Raw genomic sequence first — 19305 nt, 5'->3', positions numbered from 1 at the left:
TAGCCCAAGCACCATGCAGGTTCTCCAGCTTCCTTTCTGTCCTTTCGTCTCTAAAGTCAGCATAACAATTTAAAATTTGAAAGATGGACTTTAATATTAGCAACTATAAGATTATGAACCCAGGTTAACAAGTCTAGCAAACGATGGGGAAAGCAACAGTTATAATTTCAATTTTAGGAAGTCCCTATGGGACTCTGCAAGCACCTGGGGCTGAGTCTCACCTTCTCCTGCTCTTCAGGGCCAGGAGGAAATGTGATCAAGTCCCCACGCCCAAGTTTGTGTGTCAGAGCCCTATCTACATTCATTGTCCTGGCGTACCTTTAGGTGGGTTTCCCTTTTGCTCTCAGAAGTGTTTCGGTTTGGACGATGCATTATAAGGCTGTCTTAAACACAGGTTTTGCAATCTCATGGACTGGCTTTGAATTCTGGTTCCAATTTCACTAACTCTGTGATCTTGGGGAAGTTAAATACCCTCCCTGAACCTCAGCTTCCTCATTGTAAGATGGGGTTAGTAATGGCCTTGGGTGATACTCTAAATATTTAATGGCAGACATGGCATGGCCATCAGTTAGAAGGGACATGGCTATACCGCTTGCATCCTAGAGGTGCCACCAGCCTGGATCTTTTGGTTTCTGGATGTGGGGGTGGGGTCCCTAGAGGAGAGGCCAGAGTGGCGGGAAATAGTTGAGAGGTTGGGATTTTAGGCAAATATATATTTCAGCAACCTGGGTATTGGTAGGTGCTGCTGTCAGTCCTGATGATACTCCCAATGTGTTTAATATATAAATTTGTTAGGAGGCCCCTGGTGTAGATGCTCTGACTTCTGTTCAGTTTTTGGTCTTCTCTTTGTAGGGACATGGTATATATTTCTTCTCTTTCCATTTCTCGTCCTCGCCTGTTACTATGGCTGTCCTTCTGAGTTGGATCTAGTTGGAGTGGAGACCAGTTACCGACCCTCTGAATGAGTCTTAGTTTGGGGAGAGCCCTGGGGTTTGCACTGACCTGAACCCAAGATGATCCACACCGACACTTCTAGTCTCGTCCTCTGCTGGGCCCACCATGTGAGGAGAAGTCAGGGCATTGCCTCGTTAGAGATTGTGAAGAATATATGAAGAATATATTCATATACATATATATGAATATCATATATATGAAGAATGCTGCAGCACACAAACATGATTCAAGTACTGTGGGAGCAAACCTTATAATTAAATGGAAGTGCTATGAAAAGGTCCCTCTCTCACTGTCCTCTGACTAAAGAGTGCATATAATGTCAAGGTGAAGTAGACAAAAAAGTCCAGAATGTGTAGATAGCATTAAGTTATAATAAGATGCAGTGCCTGTCCCAGTAGGATCTCTTCAGTGTATACATTTACTTTGAGGAAGGACACTGGGGCCAGAAATGTGGGTAAGTCTATCAGTTTTCAACTCTTGGCAGACAGGAGCTTTTCTTCTCTTCTTGTCAACATTTTCTTCCTTACCTGTTCTTTGCACACTCCCCCTGCCATCATTCCCCTTGCCTGGTCCCTGGTATCCTTCTGCTCTCCCCTCCCAAAACCCTAAGTGTCAAACTTTACCCTGTTTCTTCTATTTAAAGAAATCTTTCAACCATCCTTACTCCTAAGCTGCCCTTTCTGTCTCAAAGGCCTATAATACAGTGCCTGGAACATAGCAGATGCTCGGTAAATTTATTTGTTGAACAAATAACTGAATCCTTTTTTTTACTTCCTTGCTAATAAACTTCCCCAGAGCACATACTTACTTACAGCCTGCATGTTTTACCATCCTTTCTGTCCTCCTTTTGTAGCCTGTCCCCCACCTGTCTCCCTAAAAATACTCTCCAAAGTCAGAGACTGCTGAGACACCCCCAAGGTTCCCCGTCCCCCTTTCTGTGTCTCCAGGGCATGGAAGCACCCTCTCTCTTGGCCACATGGCAGTGCATCCTCCCCAGGCTCCTATGTTATGTCATGTTTAGGAATCAGAAATTCTTTTTTTTTTTTTTGGGGCTATTTAAATCAGAATGTTCTTTTTCTTCCCTTTTGCCTCCTAAATGGAGCACACGCTTTTCCAAGGTTCTCACTAGGCTTGATTCCCTTTGCAATTTTTCTACACCAGTGACTTCAACAATGGCAACTATAAAGGAATTCCCAAATTCACTGTCTGTCTCGACATCATTCCTGAACTCCAGTGCCGTAGTTCAGGTATCTATGGAAGCTCTCCAGGTAGATTATTAGTAGAATTAAAAATTTATTCTTCATTTCCAAAACAGCTCAAACAAATTTATTTTCTTGATATTACTGTTTCTGCTTATTATGCCGCCATCCTCTCCATTAGTAAGACTCAAAATATTGGCATCATCTTTGAGTCCTTCCTTTCCAGCCACCTGAATCTAACTGACCTTTCCCTCATTTGGGCCCCGGGTACCTCACTCCTGGTCTTTCAACCTCACCTCTCCCCAATTCTGTCCTCGCTCAGCCACTGGACAGCCTCTCTTACTTCCCTGACCCACCCCACATGATGATGTGGACGAGCACTTCCTAAATCCCTTTTCTGACCCTGGCACCATCTGCACAGCGACAGTCATAGACTCTTCACTGGTCATTTAATCAAGAAACATAGAACTAATATTTTTGAGCATTTATCACATGACAGGCTTGTGAGGTCTGACTCACTACCTCTGTTTTATCAGAGAGGGAGCTCAGGCTCAGAGAGGTAAGGTATCCTATACATGGTTACATAAAGAGTTGGTGGAAACCCTGGGATTTTAACACCACTTTCTGGCTTTATGCAGTGCAGGACCTAAGTTTAAATCATGTAGCCAAGTGTCTGGGAATTGTGCCTCGTGCCCTGTGCCCTCTGCCCCCTGCATGATCCTCAGTGCACAGCCAGACGACATCCAAAGCTCTCTTCAGCTCTCACCGAGAACCTGATTCCCTACAGCCCTTCCCTGATTTCCTTCTCTGATCTTCGATCACATGATCTTTGTGCAGGTCACCAAACTTACCCCCTCCAAAACTCAATACAAAGAACTTCTTTTTTCTTCTGTGTGCTTCCAAAACGATTTCTCCATCCTGCAAATCTTCACTGGATTTAAAATCTGTTGTGGTTTTGGTGTATGTTCCCCTGGTCCTTCAAATTGATTAGTTCTTCTTACGCATTCCCTTAGCACCCTCTCACACCCCCTTCCCCAAGTTGTATTACTTTTATAATTAATTACGTGTTCGATTCCTATCTCCAGCTAGGATATAAGTTCCCCGAGGGCAGGAGCTGGTCTGTCTTGTTCATAAGTGCTTATGCACGTCTACCTCAGTGCCTCACACATAGTAGATATGCGATAAAATTCATTAAATAAGCAGCCTAATGCCTTGCTCTTTCTCTCGAAGCTGCTAGGTCACTTGTAGGAAAATGGCCACATCTGTTTGATCTCTGTAGCACCTGCAGCATTTAGCTCAGCCGCATTGTGCTCAGAGTTAGAAACAGTACGTTTTTGTGGCGTGAACTAAACAGGCCTGAATAGTCTTCCCCTATCTTAGTGTAAAATAGAGGGTGTCGGAGCTAACACTCATTTTACTAGAATAACTTCTCCAGCAGCCTCCGCTAAGATTTTAGGGCATTGTGGGGGAGCCCTTGAAGGCCCTCCAACCTCTTTGCTCTCAGGTACACTGAAGAGCTCCTGAAGGTGAGAAGCGCTCAGCACAGACATTATCGTCAGTGCCATTCTGTCAAGAACCGTTCTTTCGGCATCTGGCTGAATGTGACGCTTCTCTTTTTTTCTTGCCTCCAAACCATGGCTTCTTTACCTCCACCATGTTCTCACCACTCCCTTGCTTCTAAAATGTCAAGGCTCTTGTTTGGCAGTCTTTTCTACTCGTAGCACCCTCCTCTGTTCACAGGCGATCCTGGGGTTTCTCCCCCACCTCACCCTTCAAGGCAGCACCTTCTTCCCCTAAGAGTGACACCCCGGCCTGCAGCCCGCGGGGCTCCCCAGAGAATGTGTCCTGCCACACTAAGCAATGCTGCAGGCTCCCTGGGTCCTCCCTCTCCACCTCCCCTGGCCCTCTGCCACTCTCCTGTCAGGGCGACTGTCTCCTGCTATCAAAAATATGGGTAGAGAGTTTCTTAGGTGAAGGTTGAGAGATGGACATAGTAAAAAATACTATTAGTTGCCCTGAGAGAGTGTAATAAAGGGAGTTTGATGAGGTATGACAGCTTTCTACAGTTAATGAGCCATTTGGCATCTCCTCACACGAGCCAGAGCTGGCCAGGGCCCATCCCCACTAGGGCACGCTTGGGATTGCTCTTCTCTTCATACCTGGTGCCACGTTCACTGTTTCTCTGTTTGGGAAAACAGTGTGAGGTCAGCTGCTTTCTGGATGATACATTTGACTCCTCTTAGAGTGAAGATTCTGTCCCCCCAACTTCCCGCTGCCCCAGTATCCTAGTTAGAATTTTCTCACGCTATAAGAGGTCTTCATTGCCCCAAGAAGGGTGTAAAGTGCCAAACCAAAGAACACATCTGAGTTTGAGCAGCCTGCTTTTTTAATGTATCCTGGGGCGACAGTAGGAAGTAGGTTAACAATTCACTGGACAGAAGATGCTTTCTTTAATTGGAAACCTTCTACTTAATGTACAAAGATGAGACACAATCCCAGTGTGGATTTCTAACCTCTAAGCACATGTGTTCCATCAGGTGCCCTCTTACCCACACTCAACACTACTGGCCAGTTTGGGGTTCTTAGGGCCCAGGGATCTTGACCACAATATGGACCATAATGGCCCTCGGTAGATCTGCCTGGCGGCTTTTAGATTTAGGGACTGCCCTTCTTGGCTTCTCCTGGATGTGTTTCCACATAACCCTGGGTTCAGGGAGCATGACCTGTGTGGCTATCTCTGGAGTCCAGGAAGTAGAATGTAATACAACCCCTGTGACCAATTGTAAACAAGGATCATTTAAGTAGCTTCACTAAGTATCACACTACCAGTAGTATTATCTTCTCACAAGTTGGTGTGAATCTCTGAGGAGCCCTAGAAGTAAATAGGGTGATGGTAGCACTTAACCTCTCATGAACTCCTATTATGTGGCAGGCACTGGGGGAAAGAGCTGGTGTAGCCTGCTTCCCGATGGCAGTCCTGCATTGTTGGTGGTCGGTCATATTCCCATTTTGCAGATGAGGAAACTGAGGCTCAGAAAAATTAATTTGTCCAAGTCACACAGCTAGTAAGTGGTAGGACTAGGGTTTAAACTAAAGCCAGTCCAATTCTAAAATGGAAGTACCAAACCCTGGAGAATCTGTGTACTTCTGGGGTTCAAGAAGATTCTCGACCTTAAAGATTCTGATGTCAGATGTTAGCACAAACTGCATGCTTTCTCCCCATCTCTCCTACTTTAGTTACAAAATGGACACATTCAAAAACCATATTCATATTTTTTTTAAAGATTTTATTTACTTGAGAGAGAGAGCATGAGCAAGAGCGAGAGAGAGTGCACGGTCGGGGAGAGGGGCAAAGAGAGAGGGAGAGAGAGAAGCAGACTCCCCGCTGAACAGGGAACCCAACAAGGGGCTCAATCCCAGGACCCTGGAATCATGACCCGAGCTGAAGGCAGACACTCGGCCACCCAGGCACCCTCATATTTATATTTTAAAAAAACATTGCTGTAGCCGCCATCCTCTGCTACCACCTCCATTGCTCCCTGGGACTGCTGCTTGTTCCTGAGGAGACTGGAAGTGCTTTGTCTCATCTAATCTTTTTTTCTTGAAATACTTTAATGAATATACTTTATTCTTTAAAATATTCTTCGAAAATACTTTAATGATGGCAAATATCATAACCCATGACTGAAGATATTTGTCCAATCCAAATTCTGTTTCGCTTACAGAAAACGGCAAATCTGTTCACTGGAAACTGGGAGCCGATAAGGAAGTCTGGGTCTGGGTGATGGGCGAACACCATCTTGATAAACCCTACGACGTGCTCTGTAATGAGATTATTGCTGAGAGGGCCCAGCTGAAAGCCGAGCGGGAAGCGGAAGAGCTCAGGTATGCCATCTGCAAGCCAGTGAGAGGCTGGCCAGATTATAAAATGATGCAAAGATGCCTGTTTCAGAGTATCTGGAGGGAGAGTGGGGTGGATCTGAGAGTTACAAAAGTCACTGTAGCTCTCTCCGGCAAGTCTCTTTACACTTTTGGGGTTCCCTTCCTTCCCACAATGCGATCAGATCAGCTGTTTCACTTCCTCACTTGCCATCTGATTTGGTCTGGCTGAGGTTTCCTGTGTGATCCCTGGCTTCCCTAGAGTCGTGCCAAAGCACTGAAGCGGACACAGCTGAGCATCAGGAATGTAAGTGAGAAATGCAATGACTGTTTAAGCTTTGGGCCTTCCAGCAAGATTGCTCACAGGGGGCTGCTGAGCGAGCAGGCCTTCCAGGTGCTTCCACCACTCTAGGTGGTGGGAATTCAAGGATGAACAAGAAGCTTCTAGGAGGAGGAGGAGAAACAGGCAGTTACACAACTAACTTCTGCTGATACAGGCTGTGATACATGCTACAGCTACAAACAGAGCATTAACTGAGCCCAATATTCCGATCCAGAAAAGAGGTAAAATCTGAATTGAACCTTGAAAGATAAGTAGAGTTTTCCAGCTGCAGAATATCAGGAAGGAAATTGCAGGCAGAGGGCATGATCAAGAGCCCTAGTTCCGAATATGTCTCATTCTTTGGGTGATGATGACTTCTGAATGTTTGAGGTGTATGTGGGCAAGTAGCAGGAGAGAGGGGGCCACGCTCTAAAGTGGCTTGAAGGCCAGATTTAGGACTTTGGACCTTGATCTGTGGACACTAGAGGTTTGAATAAGGAAGTGACATGATCGCCTGCAAAAATAGGAAGGAAATTTGGCTGGTCTCAGTGAGGCAGGGGATGGATCCCCTCTGTTGGGGGCCCAGGGTGACTTCTGTGAAGGCTGTCACTCCATGAGTAGGGACAGCCCTCTCTGAGCTGATGAGATAGAAGCAGACATATGGACCTGGCTTCAGGTCCCAAGGGTCGCTGACGCTCCTGTGACCCCCTCCAGTAACTCAAACCATAAACGGGCGTACAGAGATAAAGGAAGTGTGAGCTGCGCATCCTAGGAAGGCAGTGTGCCCCAGCAGTTTAGCTTCTGAATGGAAGTCGGGCAGACCCTGGTTCAAATCCTAGCTGCGCCACAGTGTGGCCTTGGATAAATAATATAACTATTTTGAGCCTCTTGCAAGTAAGCAAGGATAACAAGCCCTTCTTATGGGGTTATGATGAGGAATAAGTTAATGTCTTTTCTTTTTTTAAGATGCTATTAATTTGAGAGCGAGAGCAAGAGAGTGTGCCCAAGCAGAGGGGTAAGCGGACTCCGCACTGAGCACAAAGCCTGGCGCTGGGCTCAATCTCACAAGAGGAGTCGAAACCAAGAGACAGATGCTTAGCCAACTGAGCCACCCAGGTGCTCCTAAGTTAATGTCTTTAAATACTCACACAGGGCTTAGCATATTGTAAGAACTCGGTAAATGGTATCTGTTACTGTTTTTCACATGATTTGAATATAGGCATCTGCTTTGGAAAAGCTATCCATGTTGGAGAATGTTTTTGATAATTCCACATTTGTTTCTCTTCAGAAAAACTCAGTCCAAAGAATTCGCCAATAACTTGAAAATGAAATCACAATATTATGGTCTGCAAGCACCAGATACCCAGGAGACTCAGAATATATGTAAGAAAGCAGCAACAGAAGAGGAAGAACTGGGGAAGGGCTCTAGACCAGCACCACTCCTTGAAGAAGAGAAAATTCCAGTGAGTCTTTCATATGTATAAATACGCAGAATTTAATAGCTAGGGAAATTAAAGAATTGGGAACAATGAGATGAATGTAGTCAAACATCAGGATCACAAACTTTTCTGGGAAAAATCCCTCCGACCTTGAAGGCGCTGATGTTCACTTCATTTTGGGGAATTTGGGTCACCTGCTACTTCACAAGAAAGGGTAAAACACTCCTTTTTCATGGGACCGAAGGTGTGAAGAAAGCACTAGGAATAGAGTTGTGCATTTTAAGATATTTTCAGGGTTTATTTCCCCCTGTTATATGTCTTCCATAACAGAGATTGGTAACTGTCTTTGTGAGGGGCCTGAGGGTAAGTACTTGAGGCTTCGTGGACCACACACTGTCACAACTGTACTCAAATGAACAGGTGTGGCTCCAGTGCGGCAGACCTTACTTACCAAGTCAGAGCCTGCTTTGGCACCGAGGCTGCCACTGACTGACCCCAGTCCTAGAAAGCTGGCGTATCTGTAAGTAGATTATGTTCTGTGGAGTCTTCCCTGTTTTGTTAAGGACTACACCTCCATGCCTCTCTGGCTTCATAGATTCTGCCTGTGCCTGCAGGGACCATGATTTCCTCAACACAATAGAATTTTATAATCAGAATTGGTATGCACTCTCTCATGTTTCAGTTGGTTTAAAGAGCTCAGACATCATTTGCTGCTTAGATTATAGTTTGGAAGAACAATAAAACTATATTATGAAGTACCTTCTTCTGCCAGGAATTTAATTAAACTGAGAATTAACAGGGGATTTGCAATTGTTTGACTTTGGCTCAGGTCCCCAGCTTTGTGACACTAGTTGTGTGTGCTCTTGACCTATTTGAGGCAGTCGCACAGGGCTATGGTTATCTATCCTGCTTGCTTCATGGCGTTATGATGGGGCAAAGCACACTGCTGAATGTCTCTTATCGTTCTTACAATGACTTTATGACCGAGGGACTGTTTCTGTATTTGTCCATTTTACAAGTAAGGAAACTGAGGTTCAATATGGGTATTTGATCTGCCCAAGGACTTAGAGTTGACAAAAGACTGACTCAGGATTCAAACAGAAACAGGGGTCTGTAGGACCCCTGGGTCATTCCTTAACTATTGCATTTGATTGTCTTTTAATATGAGGAATACAAAGAAGCTTTATAAAGAGCTGCAAATATAAGGCTCAAAATATTTATGGGTACAAAATTCTAAAATTTGGTTTATATACCAGGGTCAGACCTGGGTCCTTTCCTCACATGTGCAGTAAAGCATTCAGTCCCTCCCAGGGCTGCTTTGTATTCCACATTTAATACCAAACTCCCTCCAAATAGCAGACTCCTTTTCTAGCACCCCTAAAATGAAGAATAACAACAGCAAGAACAAAAAAAACCTTCTTCAAAGCGTTATGTATGCATGCTTATCTTTGTGCCTGAATTACAATAGTTTCATAGAAAAAAGTTTTTTTCCAAAAGCAGGACAGAAGATTAAAATAGAAGTTAAATACCATGGTTATTATTGTTCTACTATATCATAAATATTATAGGAATTATATTTTATACACACACACACACACACACACACACACAAACACAGTGAGAGGAGAAGATCTCAAGATTGGCCGTTTACTCATTCATTTAAAAAGTACCCATTATGTGCTAGGCATTGAGATTATAGGGAGGAGTAAGGACAGAATCACTGCTGAACTTTAGAATAAATTGAAGGAAAGGACTGCTGAATGAACTTTATAGTTTAGAAAGCAGAGAGAGACTTCATATAACCCGTCATTCCAAAAGATAATGAGTGATCTCAAGAAAAGGATATGTTTCTATGCATCCCTATTACACTAGAATTTGAGCAATGGCAGGAAGTGCAGGGTGGCTTTGCAGAGGACATGGAGCTGGAGATGATGACAGAGGATTACCGGGGCCAGTGGTTCCAGCAAAGGGACAGCATGGACAAAGGCTGTGTAGCTAGAAGAACAGGGGGCTTTGGAGAGCCCAAAGTAGGCTGTGTGGCTGCAATGCAGAAGGGACAGAGGAGAGCATACGATTGAGTGAGAGGGTGGGCAAGGCCAGACAGGACAGGGTCTTGGGGACAACTTTGTGTTTTGGCCTCTTTTTTCAAGAACAAGTGGTTATTGCCAAAGATTTTTGAACAAAGGTTTGACCTGATCAGATTTATTTTTTGAAATTTTTAAATTTGAACTGATTATTCATGGATGAGAGTGGGTAGAGGGCAAGCTTCCTAGCACAACCCAAGTTTCTAAGCTGAGACGCCTGAGATGATGTGGATGCTGTGAGCATAGACAGAAACCTCGGCGGGAGAAGCTGGTTTTAAAGGAGCAGAGTCTAGTTTAGAGATACCAAGGATTCTGCATGCCACTTTAGGTGGTAGATATAAGTTGATTTTACACATGATAATAAATTATATACAAGCTGACTTAGAGTTTGCAAAACTTTTTCTCATATAGTTATTTCATTTCATAATATTCCTGTGAAATGGAAAATGCAAGTATTTCTTTCATACAGATGCAGACTAATGCTCAAAGAGATAAGTGGTTTGCCCAAAAATCAGTTAGAAAGCTCTCCTTTTTGTTTATCTACTTTCATTCTCATCATAGCCCTGGGGTATTTAAAATAGAATTCATCATATTCCCCCTATCTGTACCTTCAGATGAGAACTCTGGTGAGAAACCAAGACTAGAGCTTTGGAAGTCATCTGATTATGTTTCCAAAATGCGGTTCAGGCTTGCACAGTAAAGAGGTCCACATTTCATCTGTAATCTATTTTAAGTATAATATCTAGAAGGATATTGTCATTTCTTTAAATGTTCATTGTCTGCACATGGCCTAAAATTTATTATAAAAAGAAAAATTGTTAAGCAGTTTTTATTGAAGTTAGTGATCATGAAGCTTATCTGAATAACCATGGGCAGGTTCAAGAGTAATCAGTCTTCCAGAATCATGAACAATATTCACGGAAAACCCACTATAGACTTACTAAAGTAGAATGGCCTTGCTAGATTTGTAATAAGTTTCCACATGACAGATCATCATCAGAGAACTCCAGACCCGAACCTGAAAGCACCCCTTACTGGTCTTACCTTAGTTCTCTGAAGGGCTGTGGATAGTAGGGGAAAGTTAAATTCAACCCAAATATTGATGTGCATTCAGCACTGTAGAAGCTCTTGTGCAGAGTCATTTAGTCACGGGAAGTCATTCTTCCGGTGAATAGTGACCCCTTGTATTTGCACTGAAGCATCAGCATAGACTGTATTTCTGCATTTGTGTCAGCCAGCGTTTCTCAGTTCTGCTCTGATTATCTTATGAAAGGGTCAAGGCAAATGTAGTCAGGGACCCCTCTGGGTCTGTGTAGGACTCGGGTTAAATTCAACACTTACTCTTTCACTGTCCTCCCTGTTTACCAGTAGTATTTTGAATAAGATGAAATCAGCCTGAATGAATGCCGCAGCCAGCTTCACTGGAAGAGAATAGTACATCCTAAGAGCATAGCCAGGAGCCTAGGATATTCTTTAGTGAAGCAGGGAGATTGGCCTTAGTGCTAATAATTGGGGTGATCATGGTTGAGGTGAGGAATTTGACATTTAAAATGTGTGTAGCCCTGTGGGCTGTCAGAAGTCTTCGATTTGCCATTTCACTTCATCCTCACAACAAACAAGTGTGAAACAGGCTCTTGCTCTCTGAGTGGACTACTCAAGGGCAGTGGTTTCTGCAAAGCCTGATCAGAAGCAGAGCTGGTGCCATAAACCTGGTCCTCTAATTCAGGGCCAGCACTCTGGCCATCTCACTGTGCCCCAGGGAAGGTATTCTCATCAGTATCTGAATGATCCTACTGTTGGAATGAGAGTTTGGGGTTTTTTTCCCTAAAGCAGGAATGCTTTAAAATTAAACGGAAGAACTTTTCCTGTAAGAAGACAGGGAGAGAGAGGAAGAAGGAGGACTGGGGAAGCAGTGGAGAAACAGACACGGTGAAATCGAACTGCTTGGAAACCTGGCGACAGTCTGATTCACAGCAGTGGTGCTTCCCAGAGCTTGCCATGCTGTTTCTCTTCCAGGTCTCCCCCAGATCTTCAGAGCGGCGTGTCCGCCTCACGCAGATTTGCTAGCTAGGCAAATCTCTGAACCTTTTGGAGCCTCTTGTTTTCTCAACTATAAAAACTGGGAATTAAAAAATACCCACCTTGTTTATTTCATGTGTTTTTTTTTTTTTAATCACATGAGATAATACATTTGAGAATGCTTGAAAAGCCAAAGTCCCGTACAAATCCAAGGAGTTGTTTGAGCTAGAAATGCTTGAAGCCTTGCCTCCTCTCTATGAGCGTGTCCTGCGTGCAGGCTGCAGGTGTGAAGATCTTGCAGGGCTTGGCGGGATGGACTGAATCAGTGCTTCTCTGAGCAAGTGTTCCTCGGGGTCCCAGTACGTGTAGTGAGAGGCGTTATGGAGCCACAACGGAGCCACCGGACAAGGTCTTCACCCGTCAGGAGTTAGACGATGAGAGGCACTTAGTACTAAGTAAGGCAAGAGTTCCAGCTGGAGAGTGGCCAGGGCTCACCCAGTTTGTGGAAGAAAGGGACGGGGGAAGGCCCGAGGCCAGAGGGAACCGCAGAATGTCTGTGAGAAAAAGCACAGAATGTCTGTGAGAAAAAGGAAAGCGTCATGTGTGGGGGTGCAGGGCGGAGAGCAGCCTGACTGGAGAAAGTACTTTGGTTGGGACCTGGAGGGCACATTTGAGGAGCTGAGAGGCCACATGACCCAAAGAGCTGGCCTTGTCTCATGTATGTTTTCTATTGTCGCCACAGCAAATTATTGTAAACCAAATGGACCAAATAATGACAGCTCCTTTGGTCAGAATTCTGACAAGGCTTGGCTGGGTCCTCTGTTGGAGGTCTCAGGAGGCAGAAATCAAGGTTCTGGCTGAGGCGGGTTCTTATCTGCAAGCTTTGGAAAGAATCCTGTTCACAGTTATTCAGATTGTTGACCGTCAGTCAGCTGGAGAGATGGGATGTTTGCTGGGATGATTCTTCATACGTTTTGCCAGCTCTAAACATTCATGACCCTAAAACAACATCCATAGGCGTGACCTGAAGTCGAATATTTTTCACATCACTATAGCTGTAAAGGAGAGTTTCTGTAGAGTTTCAATGGATAGGCCTCACTGTGAGGTCTGCACTTTCATCTTCAAGCAGAATTTAGGCAAAGATGTGAGGTTTGAGGCCAGTAGTACAAGACTGAGGTGACCCTAGTCTCATTTCTGGAAATAAAGTACACATTGTCTTTCTTAGTTAATCGGCTTCCTATTCCTAATCCTATTCTGAGCTTTTTTCCACAGCCTTCCACCCCAGACTCAAACTGTATCTTTTGGCCCGCATGGGAAAAAGCTATTCTTCTCACATTTAAAAAATGTAGAGAGTTGTACCCTTCCCTCCACGGAACTATTGCAGGATTTTCTGTCTTTAGTGCCTGCAGGTTTTGGTCACTTTGGCCTCTTTGAAGAATGAAGAGGTAGACCAAATGGTAGTGGGCAACAAAACAGTTTATTGAGCAAGAGTATAAAGCTCCCAGAGAGGGAGGCGGCCCAAGAGAGTTGCCCTTGGAGTTTCTAAGTTTAGGGATTTTTGTGAGCTGTTTTGCAGAACCATCTTCAGCAATCAGGGTGTGCAGAGTCCTGCCAATCAGGGCTCTGGTCACGTATCTGTCTACGTATTTCGGTTAATGTCCATGTATGGGTGGTCTATTTTGCTGACATCTGGGGGCTTGTGTCTTAACTGCCCCTTGCCCATGATGATGACAAATGCTTTGTGGTTAATTCTTTTACTTTAGGATATTTTACAAAAGTCACTTTTGCAAAGACTTCAAAGCAGAACGCTAGTGTGGTCCTGTCTAAGCTGCAAAACGGGATGTCAGTGGTGTTTTGTGTTAGCTGTCCTGACTCCATATCTTCTTGTTGGGGACCCCAGCCCTGACTACCAAAATGTCTAATACCTAACAGAACCAGAACACTAAATGGCCCAATCTATAGGTTTGCCTTTGGATTATTTTATACCGATATAATAATGATTTATTTTGTATCTTCATTAGCAGATGAATTCATCCAAGGAGATCTGCTGTAGAATAATGAAAGATTTGCCCCAAGTCCAAGGTTGAAGAATTTCTGTTTCACCCTTAGAGCCATAAGAAGCAAATTGAGGAGTTTTGAGAAGAGTTGTTGGATCCCCACTTCAGGGTTTGGAAAACTTGGGATCCAGTCTCAGAACAATTTTCTTCACAAAGATAAACTTTATGAAAAATCTTTTTAAAGAATATACTTACGCTGATTTAAAATTTTCATTTTAACAAATAGATAGCCAAAGGTAAGACTCCCCGATTAAGTACCAGATATTGTAAAACTGTACCATTGACACAGGGCAAGACCTCTTGTCTGGGAATGGAGGCTTCAGTCCTCCCAGGCAGCTCTGTGACTCCAGGCAGTATCCTGTAAGGAATCAATTCCTTCTATAATACAGGGATTAAATTAGCAACACTGTTTCTTTACAAAGGAAGCTGAGAAAATTTATAAACATGAGGGTGCTTGCCCAGTATCTTCTGATGGAAACCACAAGAATTATTCCCTGAAGTTCTTCAGTTATAAGATGCTGTTTTTATCATGAGCCCAGCCGTGGTCCTTTTCACTGTTCAAATGAAGAGCTGGAGGGGGCCCGTAGGCTCCATGGTTTGTGCAGTCTGAGTAGGAGGCTGAAGTGATGCCCTGGATTAGAGCTGAGGGTATGGTTCTTATTCTGAATAGCTATTGCCCTCTGCAAAATACCTGCCCTGTCCTTGTTTTTGGCAGTGATGATAGTACATGGAGAACTCAGAAATGATGCTCAGCTTAACATTTAGTGGGAGTGTTGTGGTTCTCAGTGGATCACGGTTGAACACTTAGTGATCCTGGGTGCTGTTACTGAACCAGAGGTGATAGTAAATACCAGGATTTAGCTGTCACCCAGCCAGGTTCTGAGACCTGCAGTTCGGGAAGCAGACGCCATTCCCAGGCAAAGGCATATGCAAGGCGGAGTTAATAGGAGCCAGAGAAAATGACAGATGATGCCCTGTGTGAAGCATCCCCTCCTGGGGAGTTTGGGTGTTTGGGTATCCCCTACAGCTAAGTGGAGATCTTAGGGACCTGGGTGTGGACAGTCCTCTGGATGCTGTCAGTGTTTTCCCCACTCTTGTGCCAGAGAATTTGGGGGAGAACAGAACAGTTCTCAGTGTGCTTGAGAGACAAGCAGAGCATGCTAATTCAAAGCTAAGCCCCTTTGTGTTTCTCTGTTTATATGTAATCTGTAGGCTGGGAACTCATTAATCTGTAGACTGATTGTCCTTGCCCCAAAGGGGACCTTGAATAAAACTAGATCTGTCCACTTGTAGATTTTATCTCCAGAGAATTACTTGTTATTTTTGTACAAATGGCCTTCAGAGTGGACCATACTGCAAAACAGAAGACTAAAAAAATTAGAACACAAACATCCAGGATTCAAAGCATTCTTAAAAAAACAAAACAGGGCGCCTGGGTGGCTGAGTGGGTTAAGCCGCTTCCTTCGGCTCAGGTCATGATCTCAAGGTCCTGGGATCGAGTCCCGCATCAGGCTCTCTGCTCAGCAGGGAGCCTGCTTCCCTTCCTCTCTCTCGGCCTGCCTCTCTGTCTACTTGTGATCTCTGTATGTCAAATAAATAAATAAAAATCTTTAAAACAAAACAAAACAAACAAACAAAAAAAAAACCTTGAGGCTTGAGGCTCATAGATTAAAACACCTTGAGCAAGAGTCCTACTCTTCATATCTTTAAAGAAGGAGAGTTAGAGATGACACGTCTCTACCCCTACTTTGTGCACATGCATGTGTTTGCATGCAGTGTCCCAAGGCTCTGGTATGTTTTTAAATCTGTCATTTTACTATAACAGAATGATTAAAAAAAAAAAAAGCTACTAAACTGTAAATTTTGATTGTAACCTTGACCTTGACACCATGGTGGTATTCAGTTATATTTTTAAAAGTATTTTTTTTTTTTTAATATTTTATTTATTTGTCAGAGAGAGAGGGAAAGAGAGTGAGCACAGGCAGACAGAATGGCAGGCAGAGGCAGAGAGAGAAGCAGGCTCCCCGCCGAGCAAGGAGCCCGATGTGGGACTCGATCCCAGGACGCTGGGATCATGACCTGAGCTGAAGGCAGCCGCTTAACCAACTGAGCCACCCAGGCGTCCCTATTCAGTTATATTTTTAAGTGCTATTCTAACTCATAGCTTTGTGTTCCCATCAGTAGACAGCAGTGAAGGAGCACCCTGTGAAACTATTTTCAGACATGATGAAGGACTTCCACTTGGGTTTTCCTTCTTCCATACATCCCTTCCGAACCAAAAGTTAAACTTGCGCTCTGCTCAGAAACCAGCAGTTGTCTAAATCTGCATTTTGGTTGTTTGCCTTTATAAAGGAGAGATTCCAAAGCAAGATACTAAGATGAGGACCACTTCTTTGAAAGAATAGAAAAGAACTGGGTTTTTTGGACCCTTATTTTTCTCCGGGTGCTACTTACAGAGCAACCAAAGTTTTGGGTTATATGTGGCTTGTGCTTTTTGTAAAGAGTGTATATTAGTGTATTAGTAAAGTAGTCTTAGATTATGGTGCCTTGGAGAGGAGTGCTAAAGCTTGGTGAGTAGGCAGGGTGAAGTCTGCACCCCACCTGGAGTAGATACCCTTGTACCTGGGCGTGGTGGAACCACGCTGGCAGTGCCTGACTCTTATCTGCACACAGTTATATCATCAAGCCCTGAAGGGAGTTGGGTTCACATTTATAATAAGGAACCCCAATGTCAACAGAATGGGAAAATGTATTCCTGAAATGCAGGCTAGAATTTTGAGGACTGAATTGAGTGTGTTAAATAACAAAAGTTAAATTGAGCAAATTTTAAAGATCTAACTGGCTTATTAATCGGTTCATTAATTGGGCAGCATCTGTCTAGCAAATAGAGGGGAGCTCCAAAGGGCTACAGAGAAGGAAAAGTAGAGCGGGAGTGGAGAAAAGGAAATTATTAGCAAAGAATCCATTGTTTTAGGCAAGGTCACCCTCCTAAGGGAACGGAAGGGGTCTATCAGTAAAATTCCTAGTGCTGACCAGGAAATTCCCGTGTTGACTGCTGAAAGGTCAGTTTCTGGGGGGTTGAAACTGCAGTTAGGTTCGGTATTTATTCTTGGTTTACTGATTTGGAGCTTCAGCCTAAGTGCCACCATTTGGGGCCTGTAGATTTCTTTTCAACAGATGTGAAGAAAAAAGAGGGATAATCCCCAAAACAGTAACTGTTTGCCTTGATATATATTCCCCTCTAGTACACCTGCAGGTAGCATTTCAGTATTGTTTTTGTGAGAGATAAAGTGTTGGGTGAACTAGGCAAAAACAGACAAGGGATTTGTTCTCATTTTATTAATTAAAAAGTAGAGCCATAATCAGAAAGTTACACAATTACCCAGGTAGTTTCCATGTAACTGTGATAGAATTTCATAGTGGTCTGTAGAAAAATATTTTATGTAAAGTAGAACTACAAAATCCTAGGGCCTTAGAAACCATTTAAGCTGCTGTGTTTTTAAAAACAGTTTGTTGTATAAAATGCTTACTATAAAGTAAATGACAAAAGAGAAAAACATTTCTAGTCTTGAGAATTGCACATTATGAAGTCGGTAACACAACTTTATTTTGCATGATATTTACAGTAATTCGCTTATCCAACTCACTAAAAGTAGTGTGCCAGGAAGAAATTATGGAATACTGAGTCTGGAAACATGAGGTCCTTTATACTGAAATGTTTTTTATAGTATTACGTATGACATAAATATTGTTTTCTATCATTTATAGTTCAGTTCCTATATTCCACTGTGTCAAGACTTCCCATAGCCATCATGCTTTTAAGACTCTGTCTATTCTCTTAACTATCCTTTATTACTTTATCCTTATACTTTATATTTAATAATTACTTTATTTCCCTTGCTTGTCTTCTTTTCATTTTTCATGGAACATATATCATGTGTGTCCTTGGTGGGACGGCGAGTGGCCTTTGGCACTCTTTCATATCTGAAATGCTTTGCCCTAACAGCCCTTACCAGTTCTGCATTATTGTATTTTCTGAACATATCCCTGCCCAGTTCTGCTGTTTGCACATTGCTTTGAGGGTTGTAGGAGAAGGGTGCAATGGAAATGGACAGATGTTCATCTACTGTGACAGTCTGATGCTCTAATATATGCAAAATAAACTCAGTGTGTCATTTAAAGATGCGCCATAAAACTGCACACCATATTAGAGTCTGCTGTACTTTTAAGTAAAGCCATCCAGTAGTCCCCCTGCATAGATTTTATTAGGTACAATGTTAGCAAAGTAGGAGAAAGATTCCCTAGGGTCTCTGTTGTCCTAATTCATGTTTCAGAAAAATCATCCCATAGGGACCATGTACCATATTTTCACGAGTAAAATTGGTTGTCCCATTTTTCATCTTGTTAGTCTAGTTGGCCTTTGGAAGGTATCTCCACCCTACATTATTCTCCTTTGTAACTTTATCAAGGCAGTTTCATTATTCTGCCTCTCTTATTATTTTAGAAAGAAAAAAGCTAAATCCCAGTATGCTCAAATGCTTCCTGTTACAGTCATCATTAGGAAGTTTTATTCAAAATGGCTGGTAATAGGATGATCTGATTATGCCAGTAACCTGGTTAGCAAACTAGGTGAGTTACAGGCCATCAATTTTCAGAGAATTTTTGTTATCTCTTTGGATTAATATTAAAACTAGACTGAATATTCTTTAATGATTAAGAAAGTATTTCAGAGTTTATGGTGAATTCATTCATGCACCAAATACTTACTGAGGCCTTTACTAAGTGCCAGTCACTGTTCGGTTTGCTGGGCCCCCAGATAACAGTGAATTAAGCAGATATGGTCTTTTGCCTTCATGGAGGTTATTATTCTAACCTGTGGTCCATGAGGAATACCATGGATTCAAGAGGTGTAAGAACAAGATAGCTAAATATTTAAATGAGTAGTTTGTTTTCAAAAGTAAACTCTTGGTTTTAGCCTGTTAATTCATCATTTTCATCTTCACAATGAAAGTTGAATGCTAAAAATTTTCTGTTTGTTGGCGCTTTCTGGTTTATGTGGAGTTAATAAATTGCATAACCCTACTTATAAACAGAGTGAATGTTAGGTTAAAAACCAGAATGAACTATTTTTCAGATCACATTTTAAAAGTGAATATAATTAGAATAATCCTCATAAGACACATAATCTCTGGGGGAAATATAATTTGTAACCATGTAATATTGATGTTGCTATAGCATCTTTTGATAATATAGCAATTGATAATCTGATTGCTATAATTCAAATTATATAGATTTGAATTCCCATGCTTTTAAGTTTAATGGTAGTCAAGATATACATATACATACACATTC

General features: G+C 42.8%; 1 protein-coding gene across 4 annotated transcripts in view; it reads left to right on the top strand.

Moving 5' to 3' along the window:
- The window catches only part of SH2D4A (SH2 domain containing 4A), a 59136-nt gene that overhangs the window by 10633 nt on the left and 29198 nt on the right, over positions 1-19305 (top strand). For all 4 annotated transcript variants that reach the window (XM_032837986.1, XM_032837990.1, XM_032837988.1 and 1 more), the window contains exons 3-4: positions 5879-6038; positions 7643-7817. In XM_032837986.1, the coding sequence (XP_032693877.1) occupies positions 5879-6038; positions 7643-7817 (335 nt within the window). The remainder of the gene's footprint in view (positions 1-5878; positions 6039-7642; positions 7818-19305) is intronic.

This window comes from Lontra canadensis, unplaced genomic scaffold (genome assembly GCF_010015895.1).
Source record: "Lontra canadensis isolate GAN:19392208 unplaced genomic scaffold, GSC_riverotter_1.0 scaffold101, whole genome shotgun sequence".
In the NCBI taxonomy this organism is placed as follows: domain Eukaryota; kingdom Metazoa; phylum Chordata; class Mammalia; order Carnivora; family Mustelidae; genus Lontra; species Lontra canadensis.
Note: the sequence above shows the minus strand (reverse complement) of the source record. Positions and strands in the feature narration are given on the sequence as shown.